The sequence below is a fragment of the Dama dama genome, chromosome 8 (assembly GCF_033118175.1).
Source record: "Dama dama isolate Ldn47 chromosome 8, ASM3311817v1, whole genome shotgun sequence".
NCBI classification, from domain to species: Eukaryota; Metazoa; Chordata; class Mammalia; order Artiodactyla; family Cervidae; genus Dama; species Dama dama.
In genome coordinates this window covers 3,634,237-3,660,544 of record NC_083688.1, presented here as the reverse complement: position 1 = coordinate 3,660,544, position 26,308 = coordinate 3,634,237, and the positions used below count along the sequence as shown (strand labels likewise).

Here is a 26,308-nt window from a genome sequence, read left to right as displayed (position 1 = left end):
GGCTGAAATGGGAACCCGTGTCTTTCGATTCTAACTTTCTTCTTTCCCTTCCCCTTTCTCGCAATGAGGGGCGGGGAGTTGACGGGTTGCTCTCTGAGGCTAAGGTTCTGCAGTTGGGGTTCAAACCCTGCTTCTGCTGCTTGACCTCGAGTAACTAACTTGGCTTCTCTGGGCCCGTTTCCTCCTCCTAGAAACAAAGCTCTGAATAGCCCCCGCCTCGTAGGGTTCGAGGAGGGTTAGCCGAGTTGGCACACGCAGAGCTCTGATCCCAGTGCCAGCTGCAGGAAGTGCTTAATACACTTGGCTCTTCTTCCTGGGCCCCGACATCCTGAGACCCCAGACTGCCAGCCTGGGGGCAGGAGGGCAGCGGGGTTCCAGGCGCGTGTGCATACCCCCGCCTCCCGATGCCCAGCTTTGCTAGTGGCCACAGCTGGCAGCATCAGCTGCTCGTCAGAAGCCGTAGCCAGGGAAGCTGACAGCGCTGTTTCTGTGCCAGCCTCCGGGGAGGACAGGGCCGCCTCCTGCGTTCACGGTCGGCCCTGAGTGTGGAAAGCTGGGCAGGCTGGGTCAGGTCAGAGCTGGGCAGGCGTCGGGTGCCCGGCCGTGGGTCTAGGGCACCAAGCTGCCTCCTTCCCTCCTCCTTCTGCCTCCCCCTCCTCCTCCCCTCCCTGCCCCCGGCAGCCTTGTGCAGAGAGCCCGGTTTTCTCGCTAAACCACAGCTTTGATCTGCCAGCTTTCCATGTGCCGGAGAAGGTCACAGGCCATCCATCCCCATCAGCATCTTCCTTACTTCCACCCGCTGCCCTTTGCGGACCTGGCCACCAGGACCTCTGTCCCAACACGCAGCCCAGGGCCCCCATCTCCAGTGCTGACTTTCCAGTCTCGACCCCAGGCCTTGTGCCGGGAGCATCCACCTCCATGGCCTCATGTGGTTCTCAGACCCCACGATGCTCGTCATTATTACCCACGTTTTACAGAAAGGGCAGGTGGAGACTGGGAGGGGGTGGGGTGACTAACCCAAGGCCAAGTGGCCCTTGAGCGACAGAGTCCGTGTTGCGCCCGGTCGGCTCCTTGTGAGATGTGTGTTGATGGCGATGCTAAGGTGCAGTGACACTGACAATTTCCTAGTGCTCTCTTGGGCGTTGCCCGCCTGGGCAGCGTCTCTCACTTTGGGTTCAGACCCAGAGGGGCATCAGGTGTGGAGCAAAGCCTGGATGGTGACCGATCGTGGCCCATTGTCTTCCGTGGTGGCTCAGACGGTAAAGAATCCAGCTGCAATGCAGGAAACCCGGGTTCGGACCCTAGGTAACAGGAAGATCCCCTGGAGAAGGGAATGGCTACCTACGCCTCTATTCTTGCCTGGAGAATTCTGTGGACAGAGGAACCTGGCGGGCTGCAGTGCATGGGGTCGCAGTCTGACCCAACTGAGCTACTAACATCATCATCATCTATGTGACCACTAGGTGTCACCCAAGTTCTAGAAAAGACGACAGCCGCTCCCTGGAAGGGTCTGAAGAACAGGAGTGAGAATGGAAGGCTGACCAACCTCTGGGCAGAGATGGTGCAGAAAATCAGAACCGGGCAGAAGTTAAAGTGGTGAAAGTAGATTTTGTTAACTATCGCAACAGGGGGAAAAGAGACAGTATAGGGCTCAGGTCTGTTTGTTTGTTTCTTCTTCTTTTCATTTATTTGGCCGTACCAGGCCTTAGTTGTGGCAGGCAGGAGCTTCAGCCTCAGTTGTGCATATAGGGGTCTTCAATTGTGGCATGTGGGATCTAGTTCTCCGTCTGGGGATGGACCCCAGGCCCCCTGCGTTGGGACCGTGAAGTCTTAGCCACTGGACCGCCGGAGGAAGTTCCTGGGCTGAGTTATTAACAGAACAAAGAAAAGTGGGGGTTTCTAACTAAGGAGAAGGGTGGGGGGAATCAGGGGATAGAACCTTGCTAAGAGAGTAGGGGGGTTTTACTAAACTGACCTAACAGGATTCTTGCTAAAGACAGGTCATGGTGATCAGATATCACCTGTGAGCTGGGTGGAGGGGCAGGGCAGGTGGGGTGAGAAATTTGATCAGATATTGAGGAAAGGTGGGAATCTTCACTAAATTGATATAGCATGATTCTTGCTAAAACTCACTCCAGTATTCTTGCCTGGAGAATCCCTTGGACGGAGGAGCCTGGTGGGCTATAGTCCTTAGGGTCTCAAAGAGTCAGACACGACTGGAGAGACTTACCTTGCACGCATTGCTAAGACACGGCAATGATGCAGGGATGAATACAGAAGTCCGCAGGTTGAGGGCAAGTTGAGAAAAGGTCTCAGAGGAGCCTGACTGAAGTTTGGTCAAGGAGAGAGTCTTTGCCAGTCCTTCCTCTTGTTCAGGGAAAGAGGAGATCTTTCTCCTGAACTGTATGAGTTCTAAGAAATGGAATATTTCCTGCCATATCAGTAAACAAAGGATGTCGCAGTCATCAGTGATTGCAGCCTGCGCAAATGGTGAGCCGGTGAGCCCTAAGGGAACTTCAAAGGAAAGAATACCTGCCATCTAGCAGCCATCAGACTGCAGCCACTCCCTATGGTGAGCCCTGGGGAGACTCAGGGTGTGAAAACACAAGATGCTACACCCAGATAGGTGAGGTGCAAATCGAAGGAATGATTTCAGCATGCCCAGACTCTTGCATCTCTCCATACATAGAAAGGCGCAAAATTCCTTAACTTGGGATACCTGATTTTCACTCATTTACAAGAAGCTTTTGATATTCACCACTACCTGCCCTTTGTTGCAAAACTCCGATATAGTCCTAGCTCCTCTCCTTGCCTTCCCAGGGCAGATTCCCAAAGCTAGTTGAAACACTGTCTCTCAGGCTGCAGTTCTCATTTCGCCCCAAATAAAACTTAACTTGCAACTCTCACATTGTTCAAACTTTTTTCAGTTCAGTTCAGTTCAGTCATGTCTGACTCTTTGCGACCCCAAGAACCGCAGCACGCCAGGCCTCCCTGTCATCACCAACTCCCAGAGTCCACCCAAACCCATGTCCATTGAGTCGGTGATGCCATCCAACCATCTCATCCTCTGTCATCCCCTTCTCCTCCTGCCCTCAAATCTTTCCCAGCATCAGGGTCCTTTCAAATGAGTCAGCTCTTTGCATCAGGTGGCCAAAGTATTGGAGTTTCAGCTTCAACATCAGTCCTTCCAATGAACACCCAGGACTGATCTCCTTTGGGATGGACTGATTGGATTCCCTTGCAGTCCAAGGGACTCTCAAGAGTCTTCTCCAACACCACAGTTCAAAAGCATCAATTCTTTGGCGCTCAGCTTTCTTTATGGTCCAAATCTCACATCCATACATGACTACCAGAAAAACCATAACTTTGACTAGACGGACCTTCGTTGACAAAGTAATGTCTCTGCCTTTTAATATGCTATCTAGGTTGGTCATAACTTTCCTTCCTAGGCGTAAGCATTTTTTAATTTCATGGCTGCATCACCATCTGCAGTGATTTTGGAGCCCAGAAAAATAAGTCAGTCACTATTTTCACTGTTTCCCCATCTATTTGCCATGAAGTGATGGGACCAGATGCCATGATCTTAGTTTTCTGAATGTTGAGCTTTAAGCCAACTTTTTCACTGTCCTCATTCACTTTCATCAAGAGGCTCTTTAGTTCTTCTTCACTTTCTACCATAAGGGTGGTGTCATCTGCATCTCTGAGGTTATTGATATTTCTCCCAGCAATCTTGATTCCAGCTTGTGCTTCCTCCAGCCCAATGTTTCTCATGATGTACTCTGCATAGAAGTTAAATAAGCAGGGTGACAATATACAGCCTTGAAGTACTCCTTTTCCTATTTGGAACCAGTCTGTTGTTCCATGTCCAGTTCTAACTGTTGCTTCCTGACCTGCATACAGGTTTCTCAAGAGGCAGGTCAGGTGACCTGGTATTCCCATCTCTTTCAGAATTTTCCACAGTTTATTGTGATCCACACAGTCAAAGGCTTTGGCATAGTCAATAAAGCTGACATAGATGTTTTTCTGGAAGTCTCTTTTTTTTTCGATGATCCAGTGAATGTTGGCAATTTGATCTCTGGTTCCTCTGCCTTTTCTTTTCTTTTTTTTCCTCTGCCTTTTCTAAAACCAGCTTGAACATCTGGAAGTTCACGGTTCACGTATTGCTGAAGCCTGGCTTGGAGAATTTTAAGCATTACTTTACTAGCGTGTGAGTTGAGTGCAATTGTGCGGTAGTTTGAGCATTCTTTGGCATTGCCTTTCTTTGGGATTGGAATGAAAACTGAACTTTTCCAGTCCTGTAGCCACTATTGAGTTTTCCAAATTTGCTGGCTTATTAAGGGCAGCACTTTCACAGCGTCATCTTTCAGGATTTGAAATAGCTCAACTGGAATTCCATCACCTCCACTAGCTTTGTTCATAGTGATGCTTCCTAAGGCGCACTTGACTTCACATTGCAGGATGTCTGGCTCTAGGTGAGTGATCACACCATCGTGATTATCTGAGTCATGAATATCTTTTTTGTACAGTTCTTTTGTTTATTCTTGCCACCTCTTCTTAATATCTTCTGCATCTGTTAGGTCCATACCATTTCTGTCCTTTATTGAGCCCATCTTTGCATGAAATGTTCCCTTGGTGTCTCTAGTCTTTCCCATTCTATTGTTCTTCTCTTTGCACTGATCACTGAGGAAGTCTTTCTTATCTCTCCCTGTTATTCTTTGGAACTCTGCATTCAAATGGGTATATCTTTCCTTTTCTCCTTTTCTTTTCACTTCCCTTTTTTCACAGCTATTTGTAAGGCCTCCTCAGACAGCCATTTTGCTTTTTTGCATTTCTTTTTCTTGGGGATGGTCTTGACTCCTGTATCCTGTACAATGTCATGAACTTCCATCCATAGTTCATCAGGCATTCTATCAGATCTAGTCCCTTAAATCTATTTCTCACTCCTACTGTACAGTCATAAGGGATTTGATTTAGATTATACCTGAATGGTCTAGTGGTTTTCTCCACTTTCTTCAATTTCAGTCTGAATTTGGCAATAAAGAGTTCATGATCTGAGCCACAGTCAGCTCCTGGTCTTAAATTTGCTGACTGTATAGAGCTTCTTCATCTTTGGCTGCAAAGAATATAATCAATCTGATTTCGGTGTCGACCATCTGATGATGTCCATGTGTAGAGTCCTCTCTTGTGTTGTTGGAAGAGGGTGTTTGCTATGACCAGTGCGTTCTCTTGGCACTGCGCAGCAGCTGTGATGGCTCAGGAGTGCGGCCAAGAGGAGCTACCCCACGTCCAAGGTAAGGAGCAGCGGCTGCGCTTTGCTGGAGCAGCCGTGAAGAGATATCCCACATCCAAGGTAAGAGAAACCCAAGTAAGATGGTAGGCGCTGAGAGAGGGCATCAGAGGGCAGACAGACTGAAACCACAATCACAGACAACTAGCCAATCTGATCACACAGACCACGCCTTGTCTAACTCAATGAAAGTAAGCCATGCCATGTGGGGCCACCCAAGACAGACGGGTCACGGTGGAGAGGTCTGACAAAATGTGGTACACTGGAGAAGGGAACGGCAAACCACTTCAGTATTCCTGCCTTGAGAATCCCATGAACAGTATGAAAAGGCAAAAATGTAGGACACTGAAAGATGAACTCCCCAGGTCAGTAGGTGCCCAATATGCTACTGGAGATCAGTGGAGAAATAACTCCAGACAGAATGAAGGGATGGAACCAGAGCAAAAACAACACCCAGTTGTGCATATGACTGGTGATAAAAGCAATATTGCATAGGAACCTGGAATGGTAGGTCCATGAATCAAGGCAAATTGGAAGTGGTAAAACAAAAGATGATAAGAGTGAACATCGACATTCTAGGAATCAGCGAACTAAGATGGACTGGAATGGGTGAATTTAACTCAGGTGACCATTATATCTACTACTGTGGGCAGGAATCCCTTAGAAGAAATGGATTAGCCATTATAGTCAACAAAAGAGTTCGAAATGCAGTATTTGGATGCAATCTCAAAAATGACAGAATGATCTTGGTTCGTTTCCAAGGCAAACCATTCAGTATCACGGTAATCCAAGTCTACGCCCCAACCAGTAATGCTGAAGAAGCTGAACTTGAACGGTTCTATGAAGACCTACAAGACCTTTTAGAACTAACACCCAAAAAAGATGTCCTTTTCATTATAGGGGACTGGAATGCAAAAGTAGGAAGTCAAGAAACACATGAAGTAACAGGCAAATTTGGCCTTGGAGTACAGAATGAAGCAGGGCAAAGGCTAATAGAGTTCTTCAAAGAGAACGCACTGGTCATAGCAAACTTTTTTCAGCAGTTCATTTCTCAACTGATCATTTTTTGTTCATTAGTGACCAGTGGAACCATCTGTTGAGACTTGGCAGTAAAGGGTATTTTCTGGATGGTTGTGAACCATTAAACATGTAAAGGAGGGGGATTTCTATGAAAAAAAAAAGAGAAGAAAAACAGAAATTAATGAGTAGAGCAATTAAACAGTTTCTCAGTCGAGAGGGCAGTCAACTGAGAGGTTGAGCTTGAAGCATCTGTAGATGGGGAAGCGAGGAGAGCGGCGGCAATCTGTCTTCTTCCTGGTTTGCAGTTTGCAGCATCTTTGTGGATGGCCCAGACATCGGTGTCTCGGTCACGTTCGAGTCTTGGAGAAGATCCTGGATGCATCCAACTTCAGGTCACAGGGCTTCTTTAGAAAGTTCCTATAAGTTTCTGGAGAGTTGGGTTTAGTTCCCCATGATTCCAAGTTGAGAAGGATGGGGACAAAAATTGGAAACATTCATTTGAAGATTTGTAGCCACACTTTTGGAGAAAACTAGAAGAATTAATCAAATGTGCAGGATGGCAGAATCTGTGCGGGTTTAAAGGCAGATAACAAAGCATAAAGGCAAATGGCGTCTAACCGAGAAGTGAAAGATAGCTCAGAGACAGTGAATAGGACTGTGATGTAATAACCCATGAGGCGGTACTAGGTTTTCCCACTGAAAGTGAGAGGGGTCGAATTTTCCGAAAGGCACAATGTGAGAGATGTGAGTTAAGTTTTATTTAGGGCAAAATGAGAACTATAGCTTCTGAAATAGTGCTGAGGAAATGCTCCAAAGAGTTAAAGAGGGGAGGCATCAGAATATATGTGATTTTGGTGAAGGAAGTTATGCACCATCAAGCACACATTTTGACAAAAGATTCCTGTTACTCAAGAAGGTTGCTGTTTAGTTATGAGGAGCAGATGTCTCCATAAGTGATTTTAGTGCTTTTCTAGATATGAGAAGATGCTAGAAATTGGGCTCATAAAATCTTCTCCTGAAAATATCTAACTATCTGAAGACCTGTTCTGCCACTTTTTCCCAGAGCACAGAGAGCCTCATTCCTGAGGCTCATTTCCACCCTGAACTCCTTTTAGGGAGTGTTGAAAGTCAGCAGCTGCAGTGTCTAGTGACTTCCTTTTTATGGAAGTACCTGGCAAGTGACAATTTTTAGTTGGCAGAGATCCCAGGGTCCAGTGGTGAATCTGACTCTTCCATCTGAGTCACAGCTCCTAGCAAACCAGAGATGGACAGTAAAGTGGCCAAAACAGACTTTTATTCAATAACTCCTGCAACAGGGGCCAGTATAGATTTGGGCTCAATTCCAAATACGTTTTCAAGTCCTCAGTTTTCTGTTTTTTTACTGGAGTATAGATGGTTTACGGCATTGTGTGGGTTTCTGCTCTTCAGCACCCTGAAATCCTGAGTTTTCTTAAGTGGGGATTTATAGCAGGAGTTGGAGGTGGGGATGGAAAATAGTTGAGAGGGTAGGGAATTCCTGCTGAACTGACCAAACAGGATTCTTGGAGAAGGAGGGTGGGGGTGATCTGATATCACTGGTGGGGGGAGGGGTGGAGGAGGAGAAATCTGATCAGATACTGAGGGTGGGTGGAGGTGCTCAATGAACTGACGTAGCAGGATTCTTACTAAAATGGGGTGACAGAAACCCACATGTGGAGGCCTAGTTGGGAAAAGATCTCACAAGAGCCTGCCCAAACTATGGTCAAGGAGAGCATCTTTGTCGGTGGCCACCCTCAGACCAGCAGAAGGAGGTCCAGTGCCCTCCTCAAGCCTTAGCATAAAAGACCTCACTAACTTGAGGAGAGAAAGACCACCCAGACTGGGTTAAGCAAAGTCCTTCCTCAAAAACCATGGCCCCGTTCTCCCTCGCCACCTCCAGAGGTATCTAATACACCATTGCAGCTCCACCCCCCCACTTGGGGGCCACTTTCAGGACTGACACAGACGTGCTCTGGCTCCATCCTGACCCCACCTGGCCGTATACGTCAAGGCTGTCGGTCCACGTGTCTGCCTCCCCCACCGCCCCGCCCCAGGCTGTGGGCTTCCTGTGGGCAAGGGCTGTGTCTGATCAGCGGTGTCTATCGTGAAGCCCAGTCTTGCCCATAGGAGACCACCAGGACAGGTTCACTGAATGAACGAACCAATCAATGGATGACCACGTCCAAGGCTTTCAACCTTTCGGCCGAAGAGTCCCTTTTCTGCTTGCAGTAGCTCGTGTGAAGGGGCAGTAGGTACCGCAGGAAAAGCAGGGTTGCTCATGGAAGGATGAGTAGGAGGCCTCCAACCCCTGTCTGCTCAGCCTCCCCTTCCCCAGAGGTCACCCCTGGGTGTCCCAGGAAAATCCGCAGCTTTGGGGAGCCTCTGAAACAGCTGCTCTGGTCTCTCAGCTCTTGGGGAAACTGATGCCCCTCACAGGCAAGGGGTCAAGCCAGGACCCTGGAGCTGGCACCCTGCTGGACTCTTAGTCACTTGTCCCACTGGCCCCAGCGGCCCAAGTCCTCGTTAAGAAGGTGCAAGGAGGTGACATGAAAAGTCAGAGGCTGAGGATTCAGAGTTCAGCACCATCACTAACGACCTGGGTGACTTTGGGCAAGTTACCCGCCCTCTCTGGGCCTCGGTTCTCCAACAGAAAAAAAGATGGGATGGACGGAGAGCATCATGGAGTGGACGCCGGGCAAGCTCTCAGCCCACTGGCTGCTCACGCTGTCTGATCGCTGGACCACAGCCCTACTTTCCAACCCTCCCGACACTTGTGCCTCTGCTGGAGGGGGGCTGCTTCTGTTAGGCCAGGGACAGGAAGGGGGCAGGACATGCCCACCGCTGGGCACCAGGGAGCCCATTTTTCGCCAGAGCCGGAGACCTGGCAGGGAGCCGCTGTGCTTTCCCCCGACGCCTGGACAGTGGGTGCCCTGCCAGGGAGGATCCAGCAGCGAGGAGGTGAGGAAGGAGGCCTTTATTAGTTTGAGGAGGGGTGTTGAGTCCTGTGAACAGTCTCTTGGGGTCGCAGCACCTGGGAGAGTCTAGGGTGAGGTTGGGGGGCAGGCAGAACCCCTTAGCAGCAGAATCACCTCCCAACACCCGGACTTTCAGGAGGGTGAGGGTGTGTTTGTGTGTGGAGGGGCACAGCCAGGGCTCCCATGGGCAAGGGGCCCAGGCCTCTGCGGTCCCCACCTCTGGGGGGGCTCCCCATCCTGACTCCATCCCTGCCTGGTGTTGGGGGGAGGGGTGGCAGGGGCAGAGATTCAGCTCAGAGAAGTTGGGGGTCAGCCCAGAACGAGGAGAAGGTGGGCTCCTGGGAGGACCTTGGTGGCTGCGCAGGTGGGGTCAGGGCAGGTGGGGGACCACAGCCGTCACCCCGTGTGGCCAGCAGGACAGCATGGGGTGAGCGGTGGTCCCACACTGAGTGAGTGCTGACCCCAGCCCCTGGGGCAGGCGTCCTAGAAGCTGTGGTTTGGTGAGGCTCCGTCCAGTCCTGTCGTGGTTTTTTGTAGACATTCTCGCCACTCCCACAGCCCTCCCCTGGGGACTGTAAGTCCTCGGGGCGCCCTGGGGAGGGCCGAGATTCCTGGTGGATGTTCTGAGCATCCCTGGGGTCACAGCGCTGCACCACTGGGCCCCTCGGGGTTGACACCAGACAAAGACAGAAGGCGGGATGTGGTGGGGCACCCTGGTCGCCCGGAGGCCGCTGACACCTGAGGTCAGCAGGGCAGGCAAGGAAGGCGTACCTGGGGAGACATGAGGGCTGGGGCAGCGTCAGGGGGCGGCCTGCCGGGCCTGACCCTCCTCCCCCCGGCCCGCAGTCCCCTGGGCCCCAGCGGGAACCTGGGCCCAAGGGGGTCCCCCGTCCCCGAGGCTCCTCCACCCGCTTCTCCTGCCAAGACCGCTCTGGTCTGGAGTCTGGTCCCCACCCTGTCTCCCCGCTCCCGCCTCCCTTCCCTGTCCTCATCCTGTTCCCCGTCTACCCCTTCTTGAATCTTCCCCACGGCCTCCTGCCTGGCCCCGGTCCCTCCTGCCTCCGTCTCCTCTTCCCCGAGCTGGGTTCCGGCTCTCCGCGCCCCCGCATCAGGGGGATTCGGAGTTGAGGCTGCGGCCTTGTCCCTCCTTGTCCAGGGAGAGAGGCTTCTGGCCCATTCCGCCCCTGCCTGGCTGCTACGTGGGGGCAGGCGCGGGGGACGCCTGGCCGTCTGGGCTGGGACCCCCGGGCCTGTGTGTTGTCAGGGACCCGGGGCCTGTGTGTTGTCGGGGCCTCCTCAGAGCTGGTCAGGGCTGCGGGGCTGTGGCCAGGCTGCTCCCCTGACCTGAGTGGGTAGGCGGGAGAGGCAGGACGGCCTGCCCGGGGGAGCACATTTGTGTGTGCCCCCATCTGGGTCCCTGTGGAGCTGGGGCAGGGCGGGGTGCACGTGGGTTCTGTCAGGGCCCAGGAGCCTGCTCGGAGGCTCTTTGGGTCACTGAGGCTGGATTTCAGGGCTGGGACACAAGCCCTCTGACCATCCGATCTGGGCCGGGACACGTGTGCCAACTCGATGGGGGCCAGGATGCTCTCTAACAGGGCTCTGGAGGCCCCCAAAGCATGGATCACCCCAACTCGTCCCACAGTAGCAGCCGAGGGGCCCCCAGAACCCAGACCTGTGACCAGCACTCTGTCTGCCTGGGAGCCTGCTCCTAGGACACAGTGAGCTCTGGGCCTGTGCTGGCTGCCTCAGGCCTGGGTCTTGAAGACCCTGGGATCCACCCTTTCATGCCTGGCTCAGTCAGCGAGAGGCCCCTCTCAGAGGCCCCCAATCTCTTCCACGCTTGGGAGAGACCCCAACAAGGCATGTGCCCCCTGCCATGTCCAGGACAAAGCCACACCCAGGGCTGGGCTGGAGGAGCCTGGTGGCCAGGGCCAGGACCCAGACCTTTCCTATTCCTCTGGGGCCAGTCTCGCTGGAGGGCTCCCGGGGGGAGGTGGCCAGATGCACCCGGGAGCTCCCCATCCACCCCCACGTCTGCCTGCTCCATCCACCTGGCCCCCAGAGCCAGAGCCTCCTCCCGGCCCCTCCGCCAGCCCCCGGGGGACCTAGGGAGGTGCGGGGGGCGGCTCGTAGACGCTGCAGCTGGGCGTGGGGCCCTGGCAGTAGATGTTGAGGTAGTTGCGGTGCTCCTCCCTGTATATCTGCTTCTGGAAGCACAGAGCCACGCTCCTGTCACACTCGCATGTCTGCTTGTCACACTCGGTCTGGTTGAGCTCGCCTGTGAAGAGTGGAGCGTGCGGACCCCGAGGTCACAGGGGGCCTCCGAAAGTGGTCCCGGGCCGGCCGCACCATCGTCCGGGGGGCCCACCCCGGGCCTGCAGGCACAGGAGGTCAGGGCCGGGGCCCAGCCTCTTGCATCCCCAGCCCTCCAGGGGCCCCTGACGTGTGGGAAACAGAGAACCATGGAAGCCCAGCTGGGCAGTGTTGAGTTGGGGAAACTGAGGCTCAGGATGGGGTGTGGTTTGCCTAAGTCACCCAGCAAGCCCGGGGCTGAGCTGGGGTAGGGACTCAGGTGTCAGGAACTAATCCCCCCATCTCCACCCCGCCTCCTCCCCACTTTCTGCCATCACAGGCTTCCTTGCTTCAAGCCCAGAATCCCAACACCCCCACTCTGGAGGGCGCTGTGGTAAGGGTGGAGGGAGCAAGACACTTGAGCAGAGCTTAGCTCAGTGCCTCCCACGGAGTAAACGTTGTTATTATTGGCCTTCAGAGATCATCTACCCTTGAGTTCTCAGCTCAGGTGAGCTTTAGGATAGGCTGCTTGTCACTGATCCGCCGCTAAGTTGTGTCTGACTCTTTGTGACCCTGCAGACGGCAGCACGCCAGGCTTCCTTGTCCTTCACTATCTCCAGGAGCTTGCTCAAATTCATGTCTGTTGAGTTAGTGATGCCAGTCAGCCATCTCATCCTCTGTCGCCTTCTTCTCCTCTTGCCCTTAATCTTTCCCAGCATCAGGGTTTTTCTAATGGGTTAGCTCTTCACATCAGGTAGCCAAAGTACTGGAGCTTCAGCCACAGCATCAGTCCTTCCAATGAATATTCAGGACTTATTTTCTTTAGGATGGACTGGTCGGATCTCCTTGCAGTCCAAGGGACTCTCAAGAGTCTTCTCCAGCACCACAATTCGAGAACATCAGTTCTTCGGCACTCAGCCTTTTTTATGGTCCAACTCTCACGTCCATACATGACTACTGGAAACACCAAAGCTTTGACTATATGGACCTTTTGTCAACAAAGTGATGTCTCTGCTTTTTAATATGCTGTCTAGGTTTATCATAGCTTTCCTTCCAAAGAGCAAGTGTCTTTTAATTTCATGGCTGCAGTCACTGTTCGCAGTGATTTTGGAGCGGACAAGAAAATGAAATCTGTTTGGAGGGCTCTTAAAACAAAGGCTGCCCCACCCCACCCCTGGAGATTCAGATTCAGTGAGTCTGGGGAACCTGATAACTGCGTTTCTAACACGTAATGCTGATGCTGCAGGTTCAGGAAACCCTCTTCAAGAACCACCCACTAGCCCAGTGGTTTGCAAACTTGCAAACTTTCCATCAGCAGAATCCTTTCTCTGATGTGAAACACTTTATCAAAGATGAATATCTCAAGTGGCTAAAAGAGAAGCCATTTGAGCTATAAAATACAGCAAAGGGCCAGCTGGACCACTCAGGGGTACCTCCCCATCAACGCTCACAGCAGCTGACCTGCTGGTCCCAGAAGTCTCCAGAACCCAGTGTGAAAACCACAACTCAGGTTGGTCCACAGTCTTGGGGGTTGAGGAGGGAGATCTGATCTGCTTAATGGACTCCTCTCTCAAGCAGCGCCTCCACTCTACATCTGAACAGCAGCATCTGAGGAACTCTCAGCCCTGGGCTGCCAAGGGGCCCCAGAAGTGCTTGGGTCCCCACCAGACTCTTTCCCAGAGAACAGCAGTCTTGAGTTTGTTTTTGTTTTTTTTTTTTCAAAGCTGACGTTGCTCGTGAGCTCTTAGTGAGGCGTGACACACAGCCTGGTTAATGTAAGGGGACAGAGGGAGCCCGGGCCACCCAGGGGACGCCTGCTGCCCCCGGCAGGACCACTGAGGGGAGCTGCCACAGGCAGGGATGCTGCGCCCCTCGGGGAGGGAATGACCGTGGAGAGTCCATGGTAGAGTGAGGGAACCTGCCAGGCCTGGCTCCAGCATCTCAAATCCCTAGAAACACTGGGTGTTCCTAGCAGGGGGCCACCTCATTTACTGGGGTCCCAGTGAGAGAACTAGAAGGGAGGGGGTCTGCTCACATCCAAAGCCCTCAATGTACCCATGGGGAGACTGGAGCCAGGTGGGGATGGACCCTGCCCAGGGCCACACGGGGAGGAGATGCTGGCCGAACCTGGGTGTCAGCACAGGACTCCAGACTCCCAGGCCAGCCTGCTACAGAGTCTCAGAATCACCCGAGGATCTAGTTAAAAACAGAGAGAACTGGGCCTGCTCCAAACTCAGCCCACTGGGTCAAGGTCGCTAAGTTCTCCAAAGCTGAAGTGGGGCCTGAAGAATCAGGGTGTCTATTCAGGTGGGGGCCTCAGAGCGCTTCAGGGCTATATGCCAGAGCCTGTTAGATTCAGCAAGCAAGCAAATGAAAGCAAGGTGCCTGGTGAAATCTGAATTTCAGACAATAAACAGTTTTAGTATACCACCACCAGTGAAGTTACTCAGTCGTGTCCGACTCTTTGCGATCCCATGGACTGTAGCCTACCAGGCTCCTCCATCCATGGTATTTTCCAGGCAAGAGTGCTGGAGTGGGTAGCCATTTCCTTCTCCAGGGGATCTTTGCAACACAGGGATTGAACCTAGGTCTCCCACATTGCAGACAGACGCTTTACCGTCTGAGCTACCAGGGAAGTTTTAGTATAAGTGTATCCCAAATATTTTGTGGGATATACTTACACTAATTCTTTATTTTATATTAATACTAATTAATGTTCTGCTAAGATTTAGTATAAGTATGTCCCATGCAATATTTGGGCTTCCCAGGCGATGCTAGTAGCAAAGAACCCACCTGCCAATGCAGGAGAAATGAGAGAGTCGGGTTCGATCCCTGGCTCGGGAAGATCCCCTGGAGGAGGGCATGGTGACCCACTCCAGCATTCTTGCCTGGAGAATCCCATGGACAGAGGGCTCTGGCAGGCTATAGTCCATCAAGTCAAATAGAGCTGGACACTGCTGAAGCAACTTAGCATGCACACACACACACGCACACACACACACCCATGCACACACACACACATGCACACACACACACAATATTTAGGATATTTGTTGTTCAGTTGCTCAGTTGTGTCTGACTCTTTGTGACACTGCAGCACACCAGGCTTGCTGTCCTTCACCACCTCCTGCATTTTGCTCAAACTCATGTCCATTGAGTCGGTATAAACTTACATGAAAACACTGTTCATTGTTTATCTGAAATTCAGAGTTAGTGGGACATCCTATATTTCATCTGGCAGCCCTGCCCACAGCCCCCGGCACAGGCTAGGGCGATGGCTGGCAGTTCCTGCTTTTCCTGGGGGAAGGGGGTGATGGTGGGGGACACTCACTGCAGACAATGTTAGTGTTGTTCTCGATGGTGTAGTCATAGTGGTCCACGTAGGTGTGGCAGCCCAGGTCAAAGAGCTTCTGGTAGCAGCAGTCGTGGGCATGGCAGCACCTAGGGGCAGGGAGGGGAGGGTAGGCAGATGTGGCCAGGCTTGGCCCCTCTCCCGCCAGCAGTGAGCCCTGACCTGATCAACTGTTCCCATCCCTCACAAGTAAGAGCTTCAGACCGTGGCTCAGAGAGGGCAGTTACTTGCCTGAAGTCACACAGCCAGAAGGAGTCAGGCCAGCGCTCCGGAGTCTTGTCCATGACCCCCTCTCTCTGTCATCTCCCCAGAGCTCCAGCTCTCCCTACCCAGAGCCCTGGCTGCAGCTGTCGGAGGGGTCCGGGTGGGAGGGAGGGGCCTGGGTGAAGTCCACGGCGGAGGAGACTGGCTAAATGAAGGGGCTACTCCTGACTGTGCAAGATGGCCAGGGAGGGACCAAGGTCTGGAGGGGTAAGAGGGGCTTGGGGGTGGGGGACAGGGAACCACTGCTGATGTGGCCGTCCCATCCCCTCTCGTGAAAGGCAGGCAATATGCATTAGTCAATATGCAATATTAGTCAATATGCATTTATGAAGCCCCCAGGGATACCAGACTCGGTGCTGGCTGCTTTGGATGGGGGAAAGGAGCAGAGAACAAGCCATGGCTTCCAGGAACTTCCAGTCTGATGGGGGAGGCACGGTCCTGCCCTACACAGCCTCCTGTCTAAGGAAGCAGGGGTCTCAGCCCTTGCTTTGTCCAGCTTTGTGATTACTGATCTTATGTGTGTTTGAAAGAAAGTGAAAAGAAAAGTGAAAGTGAAGTCACTCAGTCGTGTCCGACTCTTTGCAACCCCATGGACTGTAGCCCACCAGGCTCCTCTGTCCATGGAATTTTCCAGCAAGAGTACTGGAGTGGGTTGCCATTTCCTTCTCCAGGGGATCTTCCTGACCCAGGGATGGAACCCAGGTCTCCTGCATTGCAGGCAGATGCTTTACCGTCTGAGGCACCAGGGAAGCCCATGTGTGTTCGGGGACAGGTCAAAAGTTCCGCTGAGAATGGAAATTCTAGACCCTGATGCTGGGAAAGATTGAAGGCAGGAGGAGAAGGGGACGACAGAGGATGAGATGGTTGAATGGCATCACCCACTCAATGGACATGAGTTGGGTAAACTCCGGGAGTTGGTGATGGACAGGGAGGCCTGGCGTGCTGTGGTTCAAGGGGTTGCAAAGAGTCGGACACGACGGAGCGACTGAACTGAACTGAACTTAATGCCTCCAAGCCCAAGACCTTGGAAATGGACAATAGGAAGCATCCCAGACGGTTGAGGAGAACATAGGTCAAATGTCAGGCTTCTGGTTACAAACTCATCGAACAAGCCTCCTTGGGGGAAAGGCCTTCTCCCACCACTTGGAGATTGGACGGTCTGACCTGGGCTGTCCCCGCCCAGTTCTGAGAGTAACCCAGCCTCTCGGGACCTACCAGTCCACCTCATCCATGGGCAGGCCGCGGCCCCCCAGCCCGCAGTAGCAGCCGTAGCCCACGAAGGACAAGATGGCGTTCCTCCCGGTGACTGTTTCCACCATGGACTTGAGGTTGAGCAGGCTGCTGCGCGCCGCAGGCAGGACTGGGAGAGAGAACAGAGGGGTATGGTGAGCTCCCGGCCCCGTTCGTGGCCGCTCCCACCTGCCTGGCTGTCCTCCCAACTCCCCAGGGCTGAGGCCAGGGGACGGGAGACAGGGGGCAGGGGAGGAGGGCAGAGGAGAAGGAGGGAGCACTCCACAGGGCGCCCCGTGTGGTGCACTGCCCACGTCCTCACCCTGAGCCCCACATCCCCCAGAATAAAGTGATAGTGGGCCCTGCCCGACGCCCTTCCATGCCTGAATCCATCAAGTGCTCACTGCTGCCCTGTTTAAAAAAAAAAACCCATTTTACAGATGAGGCGATCGAGGGCCAGAGCATTTAGCAACTGGCACAAGGAGACATTGTTGAAAATCAGTGGAGGCAGAATTTGGACCCGGACAGGGAGAGCCCAGTGCCTGACACACCCTAAGGGGCTTCCCAAATGCCACGTGCTCTCCTGAACACGGTTCTGGGCCCTGCTGGTTTGGCCTGGCTCCTGGGCTCCCAGCAGGGCCTGGGGCCAGAGCATCTCAGGGTTAATCTGGAGACAATTGGGTGTTCTGGACTTGCAGTGAACACACTCACACATGCACACACACACACGTGCCCATGTATACATTTCTTCCCCTTTATCCTTGTCTCACAGGTAGTGCAACAACCCTTCCGATACCAGCAGAATCATGGAGCTGGCTTCCTGGCGTTCTTCAGGCAGCTCACCCCAGGGCCGTCTGCTGCCCTCCTATTTCCCTGCCTCCCAGGATCGCGGGTGTGGTGGCTCATGGCGAAGTCAACATCGAGCCTGGTGTTTGGGTTCTTACCTGGGTGAAGCTGTCCACACCCTCCCAACACACACAGGCAGGAGGGCCGGTCTTACCCCATTTTATGGATGAGCAGCTGAGGCTCAGAGAGGTGGTTTGCTCCATGCAGCCTGGACATCTGTGGCAGAGCCCAGACCTGAACCCAGGTCCGTGACCCCCGGGGGCTGGGATGCCAGCTCACCACCCCTCACCCCTGCTGCTCCCCTGGGAGGCTCCTCCAGCTGTGCCCGGGGCAAGGCGCCTAGTTCAGCACCTTTCCCCCTGCTCTCAAGTCATGTTTCCCACCCCGCTCCTGGCCTGATAGAGGAAATGCACTGGGAGAGGGAGGAAGCCAAGAATTTCAGAAACAGAGCCCAGATGGAATCCCAAAGGCTGAAATGACTTGCTTCTGGAGACTTGGCTGTCCAACATCGCTAGTGATGATGGGGGAGCTCACCACCTCAACCTGCCTCGGTGAGAAGGGCACAAACTTTGGAGTCAGACAGATGCAGGCCCAGAACTAAGGCTCCCTAGGCCTCGGTCTTCCCATCTGTAAAATGGGAATAACAACCCCAGCCTCCAGGGAAGTGCAAGCACCCAGCTCGCACCAGACCCTTGCTCTTCCCACGGCGTCTCAGAGAGCTGATTTAGGGAATCCTGCTCCACCTGCCTCTTCCAGTCAATCTTTGGGATTTTTGTCGTTACAGAGAATAAGTAGCAAATGAAAGAGGAAACGAAGGTGCGGGGAGAAATGCCGACGACCTTAAGAGGGTGGTTTACAGCCTATAAATTGCTGTTTGGGCCTGGGGCAGGGAGGAAGGGGTCCCTGCGACCTGGGGGCCTGGCTCTGATTTGGCCATAATGGAAGAGAGACGGGGGCTGGAAGGGTCCCCAGGAACATCAGCTTCCCCCAGTCCTTTCTGTTCTTCAGGGTTCTTGTCACCAGAATCAAATGTGTCCCCAGAAGCCTGGGGGTCAGACAGACCCCCATCTGCAAGCAGGCTTCTCCATTAGTGCTGCGGGGCCAGGGGCAGGGTTCATAAGTAAGGCAGACCCTCCCCTCCAGGGCCCGGGACCCATTGCCCCCTGTGAGGTCCTGGCCTCCTGCCCCTAATCCTATAGGTGTTAGCCCCGTGGGGGGCAGCTTCCATCCCCGGGACCCCTCAACCATCAGTTCTCACCGAAAACTCACCCATCCACACGCAGGACAGACACACGTCATATCCTTACACACAGGCAGATGTAAACATACACTCACCCGCCGCGCACTCTCCTCCATATATCACACAGTTACACGCACACTCACCCACAAATACCTCCCACCCGCACGTGGTCTCACAAACAGACCCACACTCACCTCCCACACCTGTACACATGCATACACACTCCCACTCACGCACGTGCAACACCCAGGGCGGCCACGTCCGCACTCCACTCAGAGCAGGAGAAACAAAACCTGTGTTCACTCAGCCTGCAGCCTCTGTGCCAGGCCCCTGGGCTGGGCTGGACTCAAGGGGTTATTTTCTAAATAACAGGCCACTGTGCCTGAATTCAACCAACCATTTCTCATGTCTGGCTGCACTTAACTTCATTTTGGTTCTGGTATTGTCTTTCTTTGTCTCAAACGTGGCTGGGTTCCGGGGGTGCTGACCAGCTGGACAGCCAGCCAGTGGAACACTCAGCCTCTCTTCTGCCCACACAGGGCACCTGCCGCCAGGACGCCTGCCCGTGAGTCAGCAGCCTCTGTGGTCCAGGGCGGCGGTGGGGGGGGTCCCTCCAGAAAGAAGACGGAAGAGGCCCCCGGACCCCCTCCATCATCTTCCAGTACGTCTCACACCCAGATACTGCTCCACAACACGCGTGTGCAGATGTGTGCGCCCTACATACACCTACACGCTCCAGAGACACACACGCTGCCGTGAACACGTGCTTACCCCTCTTCCAGACGTGTGTTATGCAACACAGACATCACCATGTGCCCAGACACACCCCCTACACATAGACCTGCGGATACCTGCCTGCAAGCTCACTAGTTCCTGTCTGCACGTACACGCGTGTGTACACAAACACGTTTTCCTGTGTACACAAGCGCCCTAGTGTCGCCGAGTGTTCTGACGCCCAGACACCACCAGCACTTTACGATGCTTGCTCAGCTGTGTGCCCTGAGCCGTGGAGGCTCGTAAATAGTTAATGCTGACCGCCTTGGGCGTGTTTACAGGTGGCTGGAGGAGTAAACAGCCCCACAGTGAGAACGAAGCCCGGTGGAGCCAGGGAGCAGAGACCCAGCGATGGGTCTGAAAGCCTGTGGCCAATGGCTGAGTCACAGGAGAAAGGCTGGAGTCCGGGTCGGAAGGAGGGGTTTCCCGGCACCTTCACTCACCGCTGCCAGCCAGGATGGTGATGATGATGAAACTCTTCATCCCCAGGCGAGATCTGAGAGGGGGAGAGAGCCCAGTCCTCAGTCTGTCCCTCCTGCCGCATGTGGTTCCTGGCCTGTGGCTCCCTCCTGGGCCTCGTTACATCCTCGGTCAACACCACCCCTCGATGCCCGGGTTCCTGCTGCCCTTGCCCTGTGATTAGCTCCTGCAGGAAGATCTGAGCATCTCCCACCTGCCTGCACCTCCGGGAGGAAAAGCAATGCAGAGCCGAGAGGCACAAGAAGCCTCCTTCCCTTCCACACCGAGCCAGGCTTCCAAGACAGGAGAGCTCCCTGTCTCATGGGGTTGGATCTGGTCACACGGCAGAACCAGCCCCTTTCATTTGCACGCCAGTCACGTGACCCCACCTAGTGGCTGACTTTTGTACCTGGAGCCAAGAGACCCGAGCCCCTGGATTATAGCTGCAACTCTACTTCCAAAATGCTGTGTGACCATCAATAGATCCCTTACCCTCTCTGGGCCTCAAGTGCCTACGAGGACTGATGGATCCCAAGGGCTCTGGTAGTGCAGAAAATGCAATATCTCAGCCGTCATCAGAGGCTCAGACTTTCTGAAGAAGTGGATTCTAGGAGCCAGCTCTCCACCCACCTCTCTGCTCATCTCCACCGAGGGCTCCATCCCAGGGAGGCAGGCACCTACCTGGAGGTTCTTGAAGAGGTCCTGAGCCTTGGGTCCCTCCTCCCAGGGGGGTGTCTAACCAGCCCCTTCTTCCTGTACCCTTTGGGGTTGGCCGGAGCCCCATCTGGCATCTTCTGGGTCCTGGGGGGCCAGCGACATAGGGCTCGCAGGGTCCACAATCTGCTCCAAAGGCTGTGGGGAGCAGGCCCCAGCGTCTTGCTGCCGCGCACTGGCAAGGGAGTGCCGGGGCAATGCCCCTGGGCAGGAAGCAGGTGGCACATGGCCTAGAAAAAGGAGGCCCCGCCTCCTCCCTCCGCCCCCGCCCCGCCCACGGCTGCCCGGTCACATCCCACCCCAGGGTGCTCGGGCCTGCGGGATGTACTGGACAAGGACTTGGCCCTTCCCCAGGCATCTGCAGGGAAACGAGCCCACGTTCTCTCCTTTCCCACTGGAAAGGGATGAGGATAAGTTAAAGAAAAGTATTCAGTAATACTTGTTAAAGCACAGCCAGGCAGACCATTTATTCAAGGGGGTCGTTGGACCCGGTGGAGGCTGACTCCCAAGAGTCCTCGTAGAGAGAAGTTGAAGGTTGTGAGCCTCGCTGGGAAGAAGTTGCCATCGAACTTCTTTCCATCAAAGGAACTTGTGAGAGTCTTGCATCCTGGGGACTGATGAGCAGGCTTCTGGGTCAACGTACTGAGGCTTCCCCGGCAACACCCCGAGTCCACCATAACCAAGAGAGAGAAGGCTGGAAACCGCTCTGATGGAGTCTTGCTGTGGAGGAGACAGATCAGATTCAACGCCAAATAGAACAACCTAGAAAGTGGGAATTTGTAGCCAAGGTGGAGGTCAGCGGATGGGAAATTACTAATAAGAAACACCAGGAGTAGCGGACATTCTAGCTTAACCCACTGGAAGGATCTGGCTGAAGGCAGGGAGGGTGGCGTCACCTAGCGACGGGGGTGAGGAGCCCCATCAGACGTCAGGATGAGGGATCCTGGCCAAACTGACTCAGCAGCGTGTGCATGCTCAGTCTCGTCAGCCGTGTCCGACTCTGCGACCCCACGGACTGCAGCCCGCCAGGCTCCTCTGTCCGTGGGGTTCTGCACACAAGGATACTGCAGTGGGTTGCCATGCCCTCCTCCAGGGCATCTTCCCAACCCAGGGATCGAACCTGCGTCTCTCATGACTCCTGCACTGGCAGGCCGATTCTTTTCCACTAGAGCCGCCTGGGCGCTCCTGACTGAACAATGCCGAAATGAATACGGAAGCCCAGAAGTTGGGGCCTGAGAGCAAAAAAAGAGTTCACGGAGCTGGAACAGGGTTGGGTCACGGAGCGGCTCTGTCAGGGAGGCCCTCCGTGTGGACACGCGTGTGCCTGTAGGACTTCCCTTCAGGTCTGGAAGGGCTTTAGTCTAGAATTTGCAGAGAACCCTCCACCTACATCTGCAAGCAGCGGGTGCCCACCTCTGGCTGAGACTGGAGCGGGCCACGGCTGCAGGCCGACAGCAGGAAGCCTCCAGCGCAGGCGTGGAAGGGCGAGCCCGCGCACCGGGGATGGGGCGAGTCTGCACCCCTCACCACTGCCGTGTGGCCCGACGTCCGTCTGGTGGGGCCATCCTAGGCCTCCTGCGGGCTTGGGCAGCACCCCTCACCTCCGTCACTAGACCCAGTAGCTGCCGCCTTCCTGGGCTCCACCCTGGCTTCCCAGGGGGCACTGTGGTCCATAGGGCTGCAGAGAGTCAGACACAGCGCAAGAGACTCAGCACGCACGCACGCTCCGCCCTGCTCCCCCCGCCGCCCCCCGCCGGCTTCCGAGAAGCAGAAATGTCTCCACACATCGCCAAATGTGCCCTGGGGAACCCGGTCACCTCTGGCTGAGATCTTGGTGGCCTGGGACTCAGTGCCACTTGCCTCTTGTGGGGAGCGGGGAGGAGCAGGGGGGGCTGGAGCCCTGGGAGACCCCCAGTGTGGACGGTTACACGGATAAGATGCTCTGACCCCAGCACCCCGACTTCTTGACTCTGCCATCCTGACAAGCTGGCTCCGGTCCTTGGGCCTCTGTGTCCTCAGCTGCACGGTGGGTATAACCAGGCGTCGCTGAGTAAGGATCCTGCTCACCGATAATAACAGACCGCAGGTGTTGTGCGCCGTGAGGCTTAAGGCAGGTGCTCAAGCTTGTAACCCGTGTGTTAGGGAGCCAAGATCTGTTCTCCAGCCTTGAAATGGATTAAGGTGGTGGGAGGGGGAACAGGGAGGGAGGCGAGAAGAGTTCCACCAGAAATGAAACCTCCAAACTGCGCCCCCACCTTCTCATCATCTGATCCTTCTGACGTCCCCAGACTTGCTGGTGAGGAACAGCAGTGAGCCCCTCCCCACCCAGGACTTCCCTCCCCATCCCCGGCTTTTCTGCCTTGTACTTCTAGCTCTACCAAACCAACCGGGCTGGCTGGTCCCATTTCCCGCTTCCCAAACCCCTCCTCTTCCCCTGCCCAACTTCCTATCTATGAGTCTAGACCCTTCTCTTTCCCAGGAAGTTATCCTAGAAAAGTCCCACTGCATCTAATCACCCATCCCTTCATGGATGCCGGTGACTGGTACCTGCTGATACAGTCTTTTGTGGGCACCTGTACATGTTTTGGTCTGTGGGTCTTTGCACTGCACTCAGGCCAGGGATCCTGGGGAGCAGAGGGCTGTCATTTCTCCAATAAAGGCCAAGGGTTCCCCCAAGGACAGGGGTTGCATCCGCCCTGTCAGACGGGCGCTCCCTGTGATCGGAGTGTGACGATGGGAGGGTGAAGCTGGTCTTTGCCTTCACTTGTCTGTACAGAGCTTGGCTTCAGTTCTTGCTTCGATTTTTGCAGATGCTTCTTAATGATATCACTCAACTCCAAAGGAGGAAGATCCAAGAAGTAAGGCCCAGTCCATACTGATGACACAGCTGCCAACATACAGGTAACCGGGAGCCACTTAGATCCATGCCAAGGAGGTCATGGCTGGGGCGGAGGGCAGGCGGGGGTGCCCTGGGAGTCTTTGCATAGTCCTGGGCCATTTTCTCATCCCACACTCCCACGGGCTGACACCGGTTGGGCTGGTCCCTCAAGGGGAGGATGGGCACTTCCTCCCTCTCTCCTCTCCCAGCCAGGGCACTCAATCAGAAAAGTCAAGGATAAACTTGTCGACCCAGTAATTCCACTTCTGGGACTATAAACCAAGATACAAACCTGAGTAGTTCCTAGAGGCAGATGAAAAAGAATATTGACTGTGGTATTCTTTACAATGTTACCGCCCCCCCAAATCAGAAGCATCTCAAATTAAGGACTTAGTTAAGCAAATTTTTAACCATCCATCCATAATTATGTTTTCAAAGACTTGATGATTACAAAAACCCTGGATATTATGGTGATAACAATTTTGTTAAAAAAAAAAGGGTGGGGTGTTGTTGAGGAGAGTTGGTGGGCACCTGTATAAAAATCATCTGGAAAGATATACAGCAAAACATTCGCAAGGGTTACTTTTAGACAGTAGAATAACTGATGGTTTTATTGTCTTTTAAAAATGTATTTTTTTTAGTTGAAAGATAATTGCTTTATAATATTGTGTTGGTTTCTGCTGCACATCAACATGACTCACCATCGATGCACACGCGTCCTCTGCCTCTCGACCCTCCCTCCCAACTCCCACCCCACCTCACTCCTCTAGGTTTCACAAAGCACCAGTTTGACCTCCCTGTGTCATACGGCAGATTCACAGTTACAGTGCAGGGTATGTGTTTATGTCGTTTTTTCTGTGCTAAAATGAATGCAAGGCAGTGCATTCCACAACTAAGATGGAAAGTTCCATCTCCTTGAAAGACACAAACTCATTCAACTGGAAATAGCCCCTATGTCTATGAAACAAATGGAGCATGTAGTTTAAAACCTTTTCATAAATAAACTTCAAGTTTAGATGACTTCACAGGTGAATACAACCACATACTTAAAGGAGAAATAATACCAACTGTATTAGGCTGCAAGGAGTGCCATAACAAAGTACCATAGACTGGGTTGCTTAAACAACAGAAATTCATTTTCTCACATTTCTGGAAGGTTGGAGTCCAAGATGAACGTGTTGGCAGAGTTGATTTCATTCTGAGGCCTCTCTCCTCAGCTTGCTGTGTTTGCACATATTCTTTCCTTGGTGCACACACATCCCTTCTGTTTCTTTCTGTGTCTGAATTCCCTCGTCTCATAAAGACCAGGCCCCTGGACTGGGCCCCCTGATGGTCTCATTTAAACTCAGTTAAAAACCATTTATCCAAATATAATCATCTTCTGAGATATTGGGCTTCCCTTGTGGCTCAGCTGGTAAAGAATCCACCTGCAATGTGGGAGACCTGGATTCAATCCCTGGATTGGGAAGATCCCCAGGAGAAGAGAAAGGCTACCCACTCCAGTATTCTGGCCTGGAGAACTCCATGGACTGTATAGTCCATAGGGTCACAAAGAGTCAGACAAGACTGAGCGAATTTCACTTTCCACTTTTTTCCTGAGATACTAGGGGTTAGCGTCACATATAAATTTTGGGAGGACACAAGTGAGCTCATCCACACAAATTCTTCCAGAGAATATAAGTGGAGGGAATGCATCCCAATTTGTACTATAAAGCCATGATTATTCTAACAACAAACAAACAAACAAAAAATAATGAAGACATTATAAGAAAATAATGCAGACTAATATCCCTCATGAACATAGATGTAAAAAATTTTAATAAAATGTTAGCAAACAGAGTCCAACAAGATATAAAAAGGAAAATATACAATGATCAAGTGAAGTTTATGACAAGGAGGAAAGCTAGGTTTTACACCAAATCAATCAAGGTAATATATCCTGTTTAAAGAATAAAAAAGAAAAACCATATAATTATCTTAATAAATGCAAAAAACCTCATTCATTTGACAAAATCTTACACCTGTCTCTGATTTTTAAGAAAACTGTCAGAAAACTGAGATAGAAGGGAACTTCCTCATCTTGAAAAATAGCATCTACAAAAAAAAAAAACAAACTTGCAGCTAACAATGTACTTAATGGGCAAAGACTGATTACTTTTCCCTCTGAGATTAGGAAAAAAACAAGAATCTCCAGTATCACTATTCTGTTCAACATTTTACTTGTTGTTTCAGCCAGTTCAATAAGGCAAGAAAATAAATAAAAGGCATTCAGACTGGAAAAGAAGGAATATTGTCTCTATTCGCATAAACATCAGTTCAGTTCAGTCTCTCTGTCATGTCCAACTCTTTGCGACCCCATGAACCACAGCACGCCAGGCCTCCCTGTCCATCACCAACTCCTGGAGTTCACTCAAACCCATGTCCACTGAGTCGGTGATGCCATCCAACCATCTCATCCTCTGTCATCTCCTTCTCCTCCTGCCATCAATCTTTTCCAGCATCAGGGTCTTTTCAAATGAGGCAGCTCTTCACATCAGGTGGCCAAAGTATTTCAGCTTCAGCATCAGTCCTTCCAATGAACACTGGTCTGCTTTAGGATGGACTGGTTGGGTCTCCTTGTAGTCCAAGGGACTCTCAAGAGTCTTCTCCAACACCACAGTTCAAAATCATCAATTCTTCTGTGCTCAGCTTTCTTTATAGTCCAACTCAAACATCCATACATGACTACCAGAAAAACCATAGCCTTGACTAGATGGACCTTTGTTGACAAAGTAGTCGCTGCTTTTCAATATGCTGTCTACGTTGGTCATAACTTTCCTTCCGAGGAGTAAGCGTCTTTTAATTTCATGGCTACAATCACCATCTGCAGCAATTTTGGAGCCCAGAAAAATAAAATCAGCTACTGTTTCCACTGTTTCCCCATCTATTTGCCATGAAGTGATGGGACCAGATGCCATGA

General features: G+C 52.8%; 1 protein-coding gene across 1 annotated transcript; it reads right to left on the bottom strand.

Annotated features, from left to right (window-relative positions):
• Positions 1–11,395: 11,395 nt before the first annotated feature.
• On the bottom strand, positions 11,396–20,635 carry PLA2G2F (phospholipase A2 group IIF). Its single transcript, XM_061147824.1, has 5 exons — positions 20,439–20,635; positions 19,742–19,794; positions 16,424–16,568; positions 14,924–15,033; positions 11,396–11,578 (listed from the first exon to the last, which is right to left on the bottom strand). The coding sequence occupies exons 1-5, from the start codon at positions 20,546–20,548 to the stop codon at positions 11,406–11,408; spliced, it is 591 nt and encodes a 196-aa protein (XP_061003807.1). The 5' UTR covers positions 20,549–20,635; the 3' UTR covers positions 11,396–11,405.
• Positions 20,636–26,308: the final 5,673 nt, after the last annotated feature.